The sequence below is a fragment of the Neopelma chrysocephalum genome, unplaced genomic scaffold, assembly GCF_003984885.1.
Source record: "Neopelma chrysocephalum unplaced genomic scaffold, ASM398488v2 Primary Assembly neopelma1_147, whole genome shotgun sequence".
NCBI classification, from domain to species: domain Eukaryota; kingdom Metazoa; phylum Chordata; class Aves; order Passeriformes; family Pipridae; genus Neopelma; species Neopelma chrysocephalum.
In genome coordinates, this window is record NW_020897809.1 from 2,899,756 (window position 1) to 2,914,501 (window position 14,746).

The 14,746-nt window shown below is 47.6% G+C and overlaps 1 protein-coding gene and 1 long non-coding RNA gene across 2 annotated transcripts; one reads left to right on the forward strand and one right to left on the reverse strand.

The window, feature by feature from the left end:
* Positions 1 to 372: 372 nt before the first annotated feature.
* LOC113976090 lies at positions 373 to 3,405 on the reverse strand. The gene is made up of 2 exons (XR_003536989.1): positions 2,337 to 3,405; positions 373 to 910 (listed from the first exon to the last, which is right to left on the reverse strand). It is a non-coding gene; the product is annotated as an uncharacterized LOC113976090 (long non-coding RNA).
* A 249-nt stretch (positions 3,406 to 3,654) lies between these two features.
* Positions 3,655 to 10,704, forward strand: ALAS1 (5'-aminolevulinate synthase 1). Its single transcript, XM_027700498.1, has 10 exons — positions 3,655 to 3,868; positions 4,561 to 4,767; positions 5,669 to 5,824; positions 5,910 to 6,132; positions 6,586 to 6,770; positions 7,329 to 7,508; positions 7,677 to 7,841; positions 8,948 to 9,216; positions 9,699 to 9,861; positions 10,467 to 10,704. Exons 1-10 carry the CDS (start codon positions 3,670 to 3,672, stop codon positions 10,625 to 10,627), a joined length of 1,908 nt encoding a protein of 635 aa, XP_027556299.1. The 5' UTR covers positions 3,655 to 3,669; the 3' UTR covers positions 10,628 to 10,704.
* Positions 10,705 to 14,746: the final 4,042 nt, after the last annotated feature.

Genomic DNA, 14,746 nt, shown 5'->3' on the forward strand with positions numbered 1-14,746 from the left:
GAAACTTTGTCATGGACAATGGAATAAATTTGTCCTCACACCAGTGCTCCCCCTCAGCTTAAACCATTTGCCTCCTTTATTCCATGCCACTCTGCCCTTCCCGTATTCCCAGGCAGCCGCTACCTCTCCCCCACACACTGTACCTGCCATCTCTCCAGACAGGCTGCCTAAGCCTGCTCTCTCCCTCAGGATGGGGCCCCTGTTCCCCCCTGGCTGCCACTGGCCCTGTTGCTGTTTGCCAGGAGATCTTCAATTTGCATTTGCGTGGCACTTCATGCCAGTTCCCCCTGAGCCCTGTAGGATGGCAGTAATACATCGCCACAATTAACATCCTTAAACACCATTTAATTAATCCACTGAAGCCCTAAGAAATTTTAATTAACGGCAGCTTTATTAGTATTTACTTCACCTTCAACACGTAAGCTCCGGCAGTATTTCCAAAGGGAGGGCACTGGCAGAGCAGTTGACAAGACGCCCCTTTCCCCTGACTTTTCCCCGCTCTGTGGCTCCCAGAGCTCCCAGCCAGCTCTGGGCTGACAAGGACACGTTCCTCCGGCAAACCTCCAAGATGAGGGTCAAGTAAATGTCATTCCTTGGCTCTGCGCAATTCCTGTCATGCACAAGGTTAAATAAATTCACCAAAATCAAGCTTTAAAGAGGTGCTATTGCAGCGTTTGATTAACAGCAGAGATTGTAGGGAAGTCTGACAGGAAAGCCGAGAGTTCTGCTCCATTTGGAGATCCCTGTGTCGCAGCCAAGGTCGCTGCGTCTCAGCTACCAACCTTGAGTGATGTTTGTGTAAAAAGCAGATGCTCTTTGGGTTTCAGGCTTCACATGCACTCTTGAAAACAAACCCACAACTTCCTGAATTCCAGCAACACAGCAGACTAATGTACTTCACCCCTCAGCCCTGCAAAATGGCAAGATGCTGCTGTTAAGATTACCTGGATAAAGAAGGATTATCAGATTTTTGTGGGATCAAACCTGCTGTGGCAGGTGTCCAGGCGGATGAGCTCTGCAGCCTGTTGCAGCACTCTGCCAGCACATTTGCCCAACACCTTTCTCTGGTGCCTCTTAGGACAAAACACACATTCCCTCTGTCCCTCTGAGTTGAGTACCATGGACAAACAATAAGGGAAAAATGGGAGGAGAAGGAAAAATACTCTCAACATACTATAAATCGAGCATACAGGTGTTGATTTCTGTTGTTAAAACTGCAATTAATCCAAGGAGCACAGAGTGACCCCTTAGGTCCAGACATATAATTAACTCTGTGTGCAAAGGAAGCTTGACAGCTATCTACGTGGTAGAATGTCATGATGTTTCCTCAATTTTTAAAGTAACCGATATGATACAAAGCTTCAGGGTAGGGAGTCAAATATTGCTGTTTGAGGGAGCAGGGACAGCAGTAATCTGAAACACAGATCAGATGTCTTTAATCTTCAAGCCCTAATTAACTATTATTTTGCAAAATACTTGAGGCATGTAACACTAACCAAAAGCCAGCTATGGGGAAGAAAACAAACCTCCTCATGAGCAACTGAACTAATAATTTGAAACACTATCCCGCTATTACTAAATGACCCAGACTCCTGCTATCATAACTGCTGTACAGGCTCAGGTCAAATGCCACAGCCTTACTTTAATAATCTATTTACATAACAAATAAAAACTAGCATATATCTAATTTAATGATGCCCACTGATGGGAAGCTGTTTCTGCATTACACTGACAAATAATGAGCTGCTTAAGATCTGAGCATCGACACTTGTTAAACAACGCTGTCTTAAATTTCTAATAAGCAAGAAAGAACTGCGCTTAAAACACACCTGTTAAAGCCTTACTAAAACTCAAATCCCACGCCCTGCCTTGTAAAGTCCCAGCTACTTTTTTCAGGGCTCTGTGAGGAGTATGTGAGGGCAGAACTCTGTCCCACTTTCTACCTCAGAGCTTGGTAACATGCTGGAACTCACAGTGAGTCTGACACTTGACTATGTTTGAGGGTGCCTTCCTCCTGACCAGCTTGCTCAGATCCCAAAGTTAATGTACTGCAGCCAGCATCCTCAGACAAATACCCTGCTGGTCATTCCCCTACCCTCTGACAGAAGGTAAAGACTAGTCTAAAGACTAGTTTGCAACATGTAAATACTGACCAATATTTTCAGAGTGCCTTTTATATCCAAACGTGTGTTCAGCAGCCACACTCCCATGCAGACTTTGTATTTCTCTAATCACTTTATATGAGCACCTTCTAGTAACTACACAATTATGACTACATGCAAGGCAAGAGTCAAGAAAGAGCAGGCTTTAAAAAAGCTCTCCTCCAAACTCCGTACCTGTTACAAAATCCACTCTTGCCTCAAAGTGCTTGAGACAACCCTCAGCTCTTTACCCAAATCCTGTCTTCCGTGAAATTGTTTCACAAGATGAAGGAAAAAAATGCATCATCATTTTTCTTCCTCCGTTCTTTCCACACTTCAGCAGTCAGTATGTGCTGTGGTTTGAATGACCAGACACACAAGGAGAGCTCCTTTTACCATTACCCACCTGTAAATAATTCTTTTAAGCAACTAAACTTTAATGCCCACTGCAAATCAGAGGATGAAGGGTTCAATTTTACTTCTTGCTGTTCTTTTTCCTTCGAAACACGGCAAAAACACAGTGATGGAAGTCTAAGCATCCCTGTCAGAGAAGCTGTTATTCACACCCGCTGTAGGTAAAGTGAGAGGGGCTCGGGATCCCACCACCACCAGCGAGACCAAGTGCTGCATCCCGAGCCTCCGAGCACGGACTCCACAGGGAGTCAGAGGCACATTTAGGAAGAAAACACCGGGACGGTCTGAGCAGCGCTGGATTTCCCCACGCAGCTGACTCAGAGCTCGCGTTTTCCAGCGAACAGGCGCACCCCTCAACCTACCGACTGTGGGGCGAGGGACTCCAAAACTTCTGGGAAAGCAGCATTTGCATAGCCTGAGGCTGACAGGAAAACCCAGAGCAGCGTTTCCCCCGTGGACCACGCACACACAGCCCTCACAGACCCCCGCAGCTACTCAAGCCCCCTCCGTGCCCTCATGACTCCGAGGGAGCGGCTCAGTCTCCTCTATACCCTCACAGCGCTTCTACCCCCTCATGGCGCCCACCCCAGCCGCTTACTACCCCGAGGGGTCCCTCCATGTCCTCCGGACGACTCCAGTCCCTCACAACCCCCGAGTGCCCCTCCATGTCCTCAGAACGCCCCCAGCCCCTCACGCCCCTCCGGGGTTCCTTCAACGCCCTCAGAACGCCCCCAGCCCCTCACGACCCCCGGGGTTCCCTCCATGTCTTCAGGACGCCCCCAGCCCCTCACGACGCCCGGGGTTCCCTCCATGTCTTCAGGACGCCCCCAGCCCCTCACGGAGCCCGAGGTTCCCTCTACATCCACACGTCGCCTCCAGCCCCTCATGGAACCAACACACCCCCCCCGAACCCACCCACGAACTCCCCACAACTCCAGCGGAGCCGCCCCCGCTCCCTCCCCGCGCCTGCGCCGGCGGAGCCCCAGCGCGCCTGCGCCGCGCCGCCGGGTCTATAAAAGGCGGCGTTGCGGGAGCACCGCCCGGTGTCACCTCCCCGTCCCGCCGTGTCCCTGTTGCCGTCACCTCCGGCGTGTCCCGGCCGGCAGCAGCGAGCATGGAGGCGGTGGTGCGGCGCTGCCCGTTCCTGGCCCGCGTCTCGCAGGCGTTCCTGCAGAAGGCCGGGCCGTCGCTGCTGCTGTACGCCCAGCACTGCCCGCGCATGATGGAGGCGGCCCCGCCGGCCGCCCGCGCCCTCGCCACGTCCTCCGCCCGTGGGCAGCAGGCGGAGGAGGAGACCCCCGCGGGCCGCCGCGGTGAGTACTGGCCCGAGGGGCCCCCCTCGAGGGGAAAAAAAAATAACCCAGACGTGGTGTGTCACAGGGGGAAACTTCTGGAATAGGCAGCGCTGAGGCAGGGGTTGCTTAATCCTTTAAATGCCCTCCGTTAATTGAATTTATGGCATAAATCAGACCTGTTCGGGCGTCCCGGTTGGGGATCTGGGATCCTCGATCTCGGAGCGGTGTTTCTCACGCTTCAGTGGTGCTTCATCCCACCCGGGAACGTTCCTTGGCGCTCAGGGGGAGGAATTGGGGCTTGCGGCAGAGGAAGCTGCATGGATCTGAACTCCTCGAAAGTAAAATCACAATCAGTTAGGCTGGAAAAGCCCTCTGAGATCGAATCTAACCTATGACTGAATGCTACCAGGGCACTAGGTGCCGTGTCCAGTCTTCCCTTAAGTCTTTTCCTTAAATCTTCCCACCGGGAGTGAAAGAGATTTTTTTTTTCCTCTCAAAGGGTACAATGCTAAATCTAGTGTCTTAAATCAGATGTCCCTTGGGTGTTCCTGGGAATTTGTGCTTGTATAAATAAAATGTGACTGCTTGGTTAAATAGCTGTGAATGGGTCATGCCAAATTAATTGCAAAGGTGATGGATAGAAAAGCTTAAGTTGGGGTATATTAAAATGATGAAGCTGAAGTGTTTTCCCTTCTCTGCCCCCACCTCAGAGGCCAAAAATGCCAAAGAGGTGGCCCAGCAGAATAGAGATGGAGCCCAGCCTCCGACTGGCCACCCCCCTGCTGGTGCTAGCCAGAGCTCTGCTACCAAATGCCCATTCCTGGCAGCTCAGATGAATCACAAGAACAGCAACGTTTTCTGCAAAGCGAGCCTGGAACTCCAGGAGGACGTGCAGGAAATGCAGGCGGACAGGAAAGGTACGTACTCCGTGCACTGAAGCGGTGATTCCTTCCGAGAGCTTCTGGTGCCTGACTTGGCTCCGGAGCATGCCAGGTCTGACAGTCACCACTGGCATGATGCAGGTGGGATCATGGGAGACTGAAGGAAAAAGAGCTTGTGTGCAGGGTTTCCCTGGGTGATTTTGGTGTGGGAATACTGTGTGATGTATTTTGATGTGCTGGCTGGCTCTGGGTGTGTGAATCAAGCTGATGCGCTCGCACCCAAAGCAGATGCTTAGATCTGAAGAGAGCTGGTATAGACAAAGGTTTTATATCCAAAGATGTAAGAAGCTGTGTTGAGACATCAGGCAAGTACCAGCACAAATCCAAGCAGATGGTTTTGGGGTGGATTTTTTGTGTTTATGGAACCAAAGTGTGTTGGCTGGCTTGCAGTCTTGATGCGGAAGGGCTGTCCTTCAAAGGAAGGAACTTTTTAGCAGTATCAGTAAAGCCTTGCTGCCTGTTTCAGGAAGCTTATTTTACTTTTCTTTTTGCTTTCTATGGCATAGTTAAAAAAAAAAAAATCTGTGCTAACAGAAAGGAAGGAGCTAACTAGAACTCTTCCTTCAGTTAGGTGTGTACCAACCCTTTCAGATAAATGTTATAGCTGTATACAGCGTTTTTCTGAGTCATGATGAACCAAATGTGTTGTAAGGAAGTTACATGTTGTATTTTGATTGGTTAGCAAGGCTCATCCTTTTTTCTCGTCCAATGCAAATTTGTAAGCAAATAAAGCAGTTGATCCTAACAGGGGTCTGAGTTTTGGGCATGTTCTTCCTAAAGATTGAAGAGTTAGGCTTACTTAAAACATTTGCTTTGCTGAACTCAACTTATTTTTCAAAACAATTAAGCTCACTGGAATTCATTACAATGTCTGTAGGTACAGAATTTGCCAAAATACCAACTACTTCTGCAGTGAGGAGCATCGAGACTGAGGGAGAAGAGCAGAGTGGCTTGCTCAAGAAGTTTAAGGATATTATGCTGAAGCAAAGACCAGAAAGTGTCTCTCACCTGCTTCAGGATAACTTGCCAAAATGTAAGAATGCTGAGCAAAACCCCCACCGGACCAGGTCTGTTGTGATCATTTCCTGTGTGCTTAAGAAGTCTCTGTCTCATTTCAGCTGTATCCACCTTCCAGTACGATCAGTTCTTTGAGAAGAAGATAGATGAGAAGAAGAAGGATCACACCTACCGAGTGTTCAAAACCGTGAACCGGAAGGCGCAGATCTTCCCCATGGCAGATGACTACACTGACTCCCTGATCACCAAGAAAGAGGTGTCTGTCTGGTGCAGCAATGATTACCTGGGCATGAGCCGTCACCCTCGTGTCTGTGGAGCAGTTATGTGAGTAGTGCTGTGTTCTTAAGAGGCAGTTTCAAGCTATATGGCCCTGCAGAAGCTTTTGTGGGAAGGCTTCTGAGGAATTGATTTCTGTACTGTGCTACATAAGCTGCTTCTGATATGATTCTTGGTATGCAGCTAAGTGTGCACTCTTCTCTTGAGCTGTCCAGGGCTGCACTGTACCCCTTGGTCACTGATTCTGCTCCTTGGATTTTCCTTAGAAGCCCCCAAATGTTACCAGATAAACTGGATGGTATATTGCAGCTGTACTTGGGCACTGATTTCTTACCTTACTGGATTCCTGAGTTGTGCAAGTTGCTCAAAGACCTAACAGTGCTTTTTGTAGCCAGTTCCTTTTTAGTATAATCCTGATTATGTACTAGAATGTTTTCAGCAATGATCCTTCATTCCTCTGTCACAGAGCAATGCTAATGCCTCTCTTTGGGCCCTCTTTAGGGATACGCTGAAACAACATGGTGCTGGAGCAGGAGGCACAAGAAACATTTCAGGAACAAGTAAATTTCATGTCGACTTGGAAAAAGAACTAGCTGACCTTCATGGAAAAGATGCAGCACTGTTGTTCTCATCTTGCTTTGTAGCCAATGACTCCACTCTCTTCACTCTGGCTAAAATGCTGCCAGGTGAGATCTCAAACTGCACCCCTGTTACCACAAAAAACACAGCCTTGCCCTAAGCTGTTGGGAGTACGTTTTACAAATAGCTGTCCAAAGTGAGGATTCATCCTAATCCATCAGCAAAGTATGGTTGGGTACCACTTCTAATGCCATGTTCAAGTTATGTTCAACACAAATCATAGTATCAGCCTACTGAGATTGAGATCCAGGAGCTGGGAACTGCTGGAGGAATTAGACAAGCAGAGAGTCTTCTGCTCTTGCAGTTAAACTCTACCTGAAAATGAGACAGCGGGAATTTAGAAGTTATAAGAGTTACATAAAAGTACTGAGGACTTTAAAATCTTCTCTATTCCTTAAGCTATAACTTGCCTTAGTTTGAACACCTAAAATAAACCTTAAATATTATTCTTGCTTCATGATCTGTAACTTGCTCTTTTGATCAAGAGCATTACTTCCAAGGACATGCTACCCTTGTTTCCTGAACACTTCACACACATAAAACAATGCTGGGAATTGGTTAATGTTTTCTGTGTGCTGAAAAGTGTAACTGGGCTGTTTCCTCAGGTTGTGAGATCTACTCTGATTCTGGAAACCATGCCTCCATGATCCAGGGGATCCGTAACAGCAGGGTGCCAAAACATATATTTCGCCATAACGATGTCAACCATCTTCGAGAACTGTTGAAGAAGTCTGATCCATCTACCCCTAAAATTGTTGCATTTGAAACTGTTCACTCAATGGATGGTAAGCTGACACGAAAGCCTCCTCTCTCCTTCCATTTAGTCCTCCAATCATCTGTATTTTAGGTCTAAAAGCGTACAGTGCTATAAGGGCTGTTTGGGGGTAGTTCTGGTGTTTATCCAAGCTGCATACAGGGAATCCTAAAGTGCCAGTTGCTGCTTTGGTTCCTAGGTGCAGTCTGTCCTCTGGAAGAGCTGTGTGATGTGGCCCACGAACACGGGGCCATCACTTTTGTGGATGAAGTGCACGCTGTGGGGCTGTATGGAGCTCGAGGTGGTGGCATAGGAGATCGGGATGGAGTCATGCACAAGATGGACATCATCTCTGGAACGCTTGGTAATGCATGGCCTGGCACTTCCACAGCAGCTAAGGCACCAAAGCTTCTGAGCAGCCAAATTAAGTGGGTTAACTCAAAATCTGTCTACTCAAATGAACTTGTGAGGGCTCTTGGGGGTAGGATTTTTTCAAAAAGCCCAAAGGATTTAAGTTTGCCCCACAGTTTGAAAAGCTTCTGTTAAGCTACTTAGACTATCTACAAATCAGTCAAAGAAAAACCCCAAACAATGGTACCTTAAGCAAGCTAGCAAAAAGTCCTCCAGTGCCATGTTATACAACTCAAGAATAAATTCAGGTGAGAATGCTAGTAGAGTAGTTTCTCTATATTTAGTAGTACTTAGTTCCTTTATGTGAAATGGAGTACTCCTAATCCAGAAATCTGAGATGGGGAGTTATGTAAAGAGGTTTGGCAAGAAAAGAAGCAACTGCTATTATCTGAGTAGAATGCAGGCTCAGGAGTTAGTTTACTGCTGCAAATTGGAAGATTGTTTAAACAGCTTTCAAAACATAAATAAAATTTACTAGGAAAGTTCATGGCTTTGGAATTTAAACTTGGGTTACAGCCTAATAGGAACAGAAGTATTCACCAGACACCCTAGTTCTCTCTGTGGCTGTGTTCTGCTCTCTGAACATTTGGAAAGGGGGCCTGGTATCAACTACACAATCACAGTAACAGCCTTCTGTGCTCCTCAGGAGCACGGGCTATTTGTAGCATCCTTGGAACAGATTATTTTAAATCTGCTGAGAGACTTAGTGTTGATCACTTGGGGTCACTATTGAAGTATCTGCTTGATGGTTGGACTTATAAAGTCTTTCCCAAAATCAAAATTTGAGTATTTGAGAGAGTCTTGAACTGTCCTTGCTGTGTAGTAACTAGATCCAGGTTATCAAGATTGGCTTAAAAACAAAGCTGTACCATGTGCTAAGTAAATACAAGATTAGCAGAGGGGGCTGGAATTGTTGCCTGCCATGACTGTGTGACTGCCTCTGGTCAAAATAACTCATTCCTTCAAGTGAAAGGCTGTAATCTTGTAAACTTCAAGCCATTCTAATGGATGGAAGGAATAAGTTTGGTTGGCCTCTTTTTTTTTTTTTTTAATCTTCAGGCAAAGCATTTGGATGTGTAGGAGGATACATCTCCAGTACCAGTTCTCTGATAGACACTGTTCGTTCGTACGCCGCTGGCTTCATTTTCACAACATCCCTGCCACCCATGCTCTTGGCTGGTGCCCTGGAGTCTGTCCGGACCCTGAAGAGCCCAGAGGGGCAAGTTCTGAGGCGCCAGCACCAACGGAACGTGAAGCTCATGAGACAGATGCTGATGGATGCAGGGCTCCCCGTGGTGCACTGCCCCAGTCACATCATTCCCGTAAGGGTGAGTACTTAGGACACCGCTGACACAGGACTGTGGCACCCACTTTGCCCTCCATGATCACGCTGCATGTTCAGGTATTAGTTACTACCTTCACAAAGCTCAAACTGAGCTTAGTATTCAAAGTGAAGTGCCAGCAGTCTGGCTTAAGCTGAGGTCAGCCTGCTGTAAATGTTGTAAAGCAGAGAGAAAGTGTGTGAAACCCACAAAGTAACAGTATACAGAAAACAGGGAAATTGATAACAAGCTAGTTAAAACAAGATATGGGGTATAAACAGCTACGTGCCTGGGCTGCAGTGATGTGCTTATGCCCAGAGAGCTCTACAGCACAAGCTTTAGCCCTTCTCTCTCTTTCATACATGTTATTTACAGTAGCAAAGGGGAGACCAGTCCTATTGGATTCTTGTAGCTACCTAAGTTGGTCTGATGGCTCTGCCACCTTGCATCTATTGGTTGATTTTGTAACTTAAAATTTTGAACTTTAGGTTGCAGATGCTGCTAAAAACACAGAGATCTGTGACAAGCTGATGAGCCAGCACAGCATCTACGTCCAAGCCATCAACTACCCGACGGTGCCCCGTGGGGAGGAGCTGCTCCGTATCGCCCCTACGCCTCACCACACCCCTCAGATGATGAGTTACTTCATCGGTGAGTGGGCTCTTGCCTCAGTGCAGGGAAGATACTGGCCTGTCTGTACAGTCTTTGTGCTGTAGGTGAGACTGGAAAGCACCTAAGTTTTAGATGTCACCACCTGGACATCTAAATCTGGATGTCTTTCCACTGCAGCATAGGAGTAGGTACTTCTGAACTTAAACTGCTTTGAGCATGACATGTGAAGGGTAGTGCACTGTGCCCTAGAACAGAATGTGCAAGGGCAGTGCAGACCTATACCCAGCTGGTTCTGTCACAGCCACTCCTGCCAGGGCTCTGCTCAGGCACTGTCCAAACCAATCTTCACACATTATGTGGAGCCCAGAGAAGTCTGCTGTTCTCAGCTGAGTTGTTAGCTTGTCTTAAACATGGATCTGTCCAGGGAAAGTAGCTCCTCCTTGATCCTGTCAGGCGAGGTGGTGTGAGGATAGCTGAGACTTAGTTGCAGCCCATTTGTCTCAAGAGGTAAATTGTGTCAGAGTGAAATCCTATTATCTCTCCTCACTTGCTAGGAGAATAAGTATGCTGACACTTCTCTTCTGCTGCTTCTCTGAAGCGATCCACTCTTTTAAGCTTTGATTTTGGTGAACTTTTCTTAACAGAAAAACTGCTGGCTACGTGGAAGGATGTTGGTCTGGAGCTGAAACCACACTCTTCAGCTGAATGCAACTTCTGTAGAAGACCCCTACACTTTGAAGTGATGAGTGAACGGGAAAGAGCCTACTTCAGTGGCATGAGCAAACTAGTATCTGTCAGTGCATGAAAGTAACAGTGTTAGTTGTATTCTTGTCTAGTTCTAGTATCAAGTCAGTAGCATTTTTTAATTGCTCAATTATTTTAATTGTAGTTGAATCACTAAGCTCTGAAAATAAATTTCTAGAGCCCTGATGCCCAGTTGTGTTTTTGTTTGCTTCCCTGTGTACCTTCCATAATGGAACTGAAGTGCCAGTGGGTGGGAGGGCATTTGATGGAATAAAACAATGCTCTACAGCTTAATGCCCCTCAGCTGAACTTACTGCCTTTTCACTGTCTGTGCCCAAAGAACTTCACTAGTGCTTCCTGGGATGGGTTTATTTACTATGAAAAGAGAAAATAGCTCATCGTGAGCTTCTCCCTGAAGGCTTTTGAAAACGTGCAGATACAGTACTACATACACACTAAACCTAAGAGTGTATCACTTCAGAAATGCTGTATAAGCAGCTTGCCCCTATTTTTTGGGAAACAGGCAGGCATTTAGAATGGGTTCTGCTAGATGCTGTCTCCCTCTACTACCATATTCTTCCTTTGAAGTTTTGTGCACAAGCATTCCCCCTCTGGTCCACTACTAAGAAGAAAAAGGTGCTGGTAGGATTTAATAAGTGATATTTTCTGACACCCTGACAGTCACAAAACCAAGGTGGTGGCGTGGTAGATACAGGTTGTCTCTGGCCTCCTGTGTCTCTGCAAGTCTGCATGGGCTGCTCTCCAGGGCACTCAGAGGTAGACTTTGGTGTAAAAACTATCAGCAAATAATTAATAATTCAGGTCTCTTGACAGAAGTAATTTTAAGAGAACATCAGTCCTGCCTTTGCAACCTCTCTGAAAACTTAGGCCTGTTATGCCTAATTGCCACCCTATTTCATGCTTCCATGAATAGCAAGGGCAGGCTTTGAACAGGAGGAAGTATTTCTGTGTACATGTACTCAGGGGTCAATATTGGCATGAAGTCAGAGCAGAACATTAAACTGCTTCCTTCATGTCCAGGCATGTCCAGTAACTGCTACAGTGGCTGTCACAAGTCCCTGACCAGTTACTCCATCCAGGTATTCTTGTTTTCTGGATGTAACAAGCCAACCTGGCACTGCCTGCTGCTGGCACGCTCACAGGTGTGCTGTGAAGCTCCCTCCCTTTAGGGATCCATTATAATATCACAAACAGCCAAGTGCTGGAGAGATAGAAGCCCAAATTACAGCAGATCATCAGTTCTATGAACTGGAAGTCACCAGTTTAAGCATGTACTGAAGCACACTGCTGTTCTCAGAAGAGTTCTTATAAAACATTTGACTTCCCAAGCAGACAAGCTACATTCAAAAATCCCTTTGCCAGCCAGCCAAGGGATTGCTGCCTCTGCCACATGCAGGTTCTGGAAGAAGGAGGATGTGACCCACCTGACCTTGCCTTGTCATGAGCATTTTGTTGTCTAAGACTCAATGAACATGCACCTCCCTTACAGATCTCATTATCTATTAGGTTATATTACTAGACTAACTTGAGATATGAGTTAAAAAGCCACAGATCCTACATCAACCTCTGCTAGGACAGTGTCCCCGGCACCATAACGTGCCTACAATGTCATTCCAAACTCCGGCAACAATCAGTGAACAGCTGTAAGCAATCAATATGTGTGTGGGAGATGACATGTTGACTCACATAAAGCCCTACTCTGACAGTACCAAGTGACTTGCATTTCTAGTTTCTTCACTGCAAGCTTTCAGGATTGGCCCAGTGCATTTTACAAACCACCTAATAAGCCCAGTTTTAACTCCTGGTTTTTACAACCGCTACTCAACACTTCGTACCACCGAGGAGAAGAAATCAGACACACAAAGGTACCAACTACTAGAAATCTCAGAAGTTACTCCAAATTAATCACAGGAGAGAATCCCAAGAATTCAAAGCTGGCAACCTTTGAAACAACAGGAGCACGAGTAACCTTGGCACATGGCAGCTGGTACCTCCACACCCCTTAACATCAGCTGTGACAAGTTACCTTTAGCACTGGTGCTGGCAAGCAGGAGTATGAAGGCAGAACCAGGGCTCAGCAAGAGGCCAGCTGAAGTCCATCACTGAACTGCAAAAGAAGGACAAACCTAATGACACGCAGAAAGGATAAATTTTCCCCCCGTGAAAAGGACAAAGAATGAAAAAATAAACACATATTGTTTCCCAGCAAATAAAACTTGAATTGTGGGTTGTAGAAGTAGGGATAAGTTATGTAAGCTTTAGTTTAGTTCCTGGAAAAATAATAGAGGAAGTAATCGGTAAAACATGTTTAAAGTCAGACAATGGCAGTGGCAGAGTGAGGAAGCAAGAATGCAGCCATAAAGCCATGGCTAATATTTGTCTGGGGCATAAATAATCCATCTAGTTGAACATTGCATAGCCCTAAACTCAAACGCTCCTCCATTTCTCAGCCCGTTTACACAAAGGAGAAACCCCAGGTGGTACAGGGGCAGCAAAAACATCCCAAGTGCATGCAGGAGCATGTGTTCCCCACGGCTGGGAGGAGGCAGCAGGAGGGTTCTCTTCCTGCCACAGCCCAGAGCATTATTAACACCACCAAATCCACAGCTCCACTATCCCTGGTGCCTTGCACCCATTTGTTCTGGAGCACATCACCCCTCAACCCCTGCTCAATCTGGCAGCACTCACGTTCACCAGGGTTTTTTCCCAGCCTATCTCTGCCCCCCACACCAGGGCTTTAAAAGCCCCATGGGCTCCATGATCCCTGCAGCTCCTGCCTGGTAATGGGTATTTTGGAGCCCATCCTGGTGGCTGGACCCTGCCTTGGCTGCCTGGTTTGGTCACTTCAGCACACAGAAAATCCCACTTCTTGGCAGGCACAGGGTGAGGTGTGCAGAGGGAAGAGAGGGGCAATACCCCCCCAAACTTGAGGTTCCCCAGGGAAGAGCAGCAGTGAGCTCCTTACAGAGGGAATTGCAAATGGGTCCCATGCCCTGCTGTTGGTGGCTGGGATGGGGGACGCATGTGAGGACTTGCTGCCAACCACTGCAGTCTGGGCAGATACTGGCACAAGGCACCAAAAGCCTAATCCAAGGTAGCCCCTGCCCCAGAGCTGCTAGCCCACCACCACCATGGCTGGGTTCCCAGTTATTTAGGATGTTCTGTGCCTCAGCCACCCTCCAGACTGATCCCAAACTCTCAGTGTTCCCAGGTTAGGTCAAGCACCCACACCCCCAGTCTTGCACAGCCCTGGGGTGGTTGATCCCAGATATACTTACCTCCTCCCGTAAATAGCCTTTCACTCCCTGCTGCTCCTACACTTTCCTCCCTGTTCCCTGCCATTCCCTGAGGAATGGGAAGGACTTTGGGCAGGATATGGAGCTCTTGAGAGGGCAAGGGCTCATCTCCCTTTCCCTTGGGCACCTGTGGTTTCATGGCCCAGGTGCCAGTCGACTCTTTCAGTTCACACATTCAGCTTCCAACCAGGTGTAACTCCTTTGCAGCTCCTCTGCTTCCTCTCTCAGGGGAGCAGAAGACAAAGGAGTTATCTCCTCTGAGATTTTGTTCTTTTCCACCTGGGAATCCCATACAGAAAAGCATCATGGTCCTATCATTTACCCTGCAGCTCATTTGCTGTGCAGCCCATTTGTTTAGGTCTGCGAGCCCTAAAAACCCTGAGCACTGTGGGGGTGCTCAGCCACAGCCCCCTGCAGCTCCCCCCTCTTTTTGAAGCTGGCTGTGCCCTGCTGCTCCCTGCCCAGATAGGCAAATTCCACCATGGGGTGGCCTTGTCGCCTGGTACAAGTGGCACAAGTCACTGCTGACCAAATGAGGATTTCCCTTGCCTCAAACCCCAGAGCTTTTGCTATGCAGCAAACCTTTTAACTCAAACCTTAAAATGAGGGAGGGTGATGCTCATGTGAACCCTCGTGTGTGTGCTGGGTGTAGGGACACGTGGGCAGGAGGCAGCAGCCAGGTTTGTGAGTGCTTTAATTGCCCTCAGGAATTGCTTGGTGTGGAGTTGGCACTGGCTTTGTAACCCACATTCCAGAGGGAACCCAGCACACGTGATGTTGGTGCTCTGCCTGCAAGCTGTTCAGCTCCTCTTCTCCTGCACTGCTTCAGCCCCCTCCTGTCCCACTCTGTCTATTCTATCCTA

Excerpts from the sequence above, each read along its gene's own strand:
- ALAS1 (XM_027700498.1), top strand. The coding sequence starts at position 3,670 with ATGGAGGCGGTGGTGCGGCGCTGCCCGTTCCTGGCCCGCGTCTCGCAG. Across the intron at positions 5,825-5,909 it reads TCAGGATAACTTGCCAAAAT|CTGTATCCACCTTCCAGTAC; the intron begins GTAAGAATGCTG and ends GTCTCATTTCAG. Across the intron at positions 7,842-8,947 it reads CATCATCTCTGGAACGCTTG|GCAAAGCATTTGGATGTGTA; the intron begins GTAATGCATGGC and ends TTTAATCTTCAG.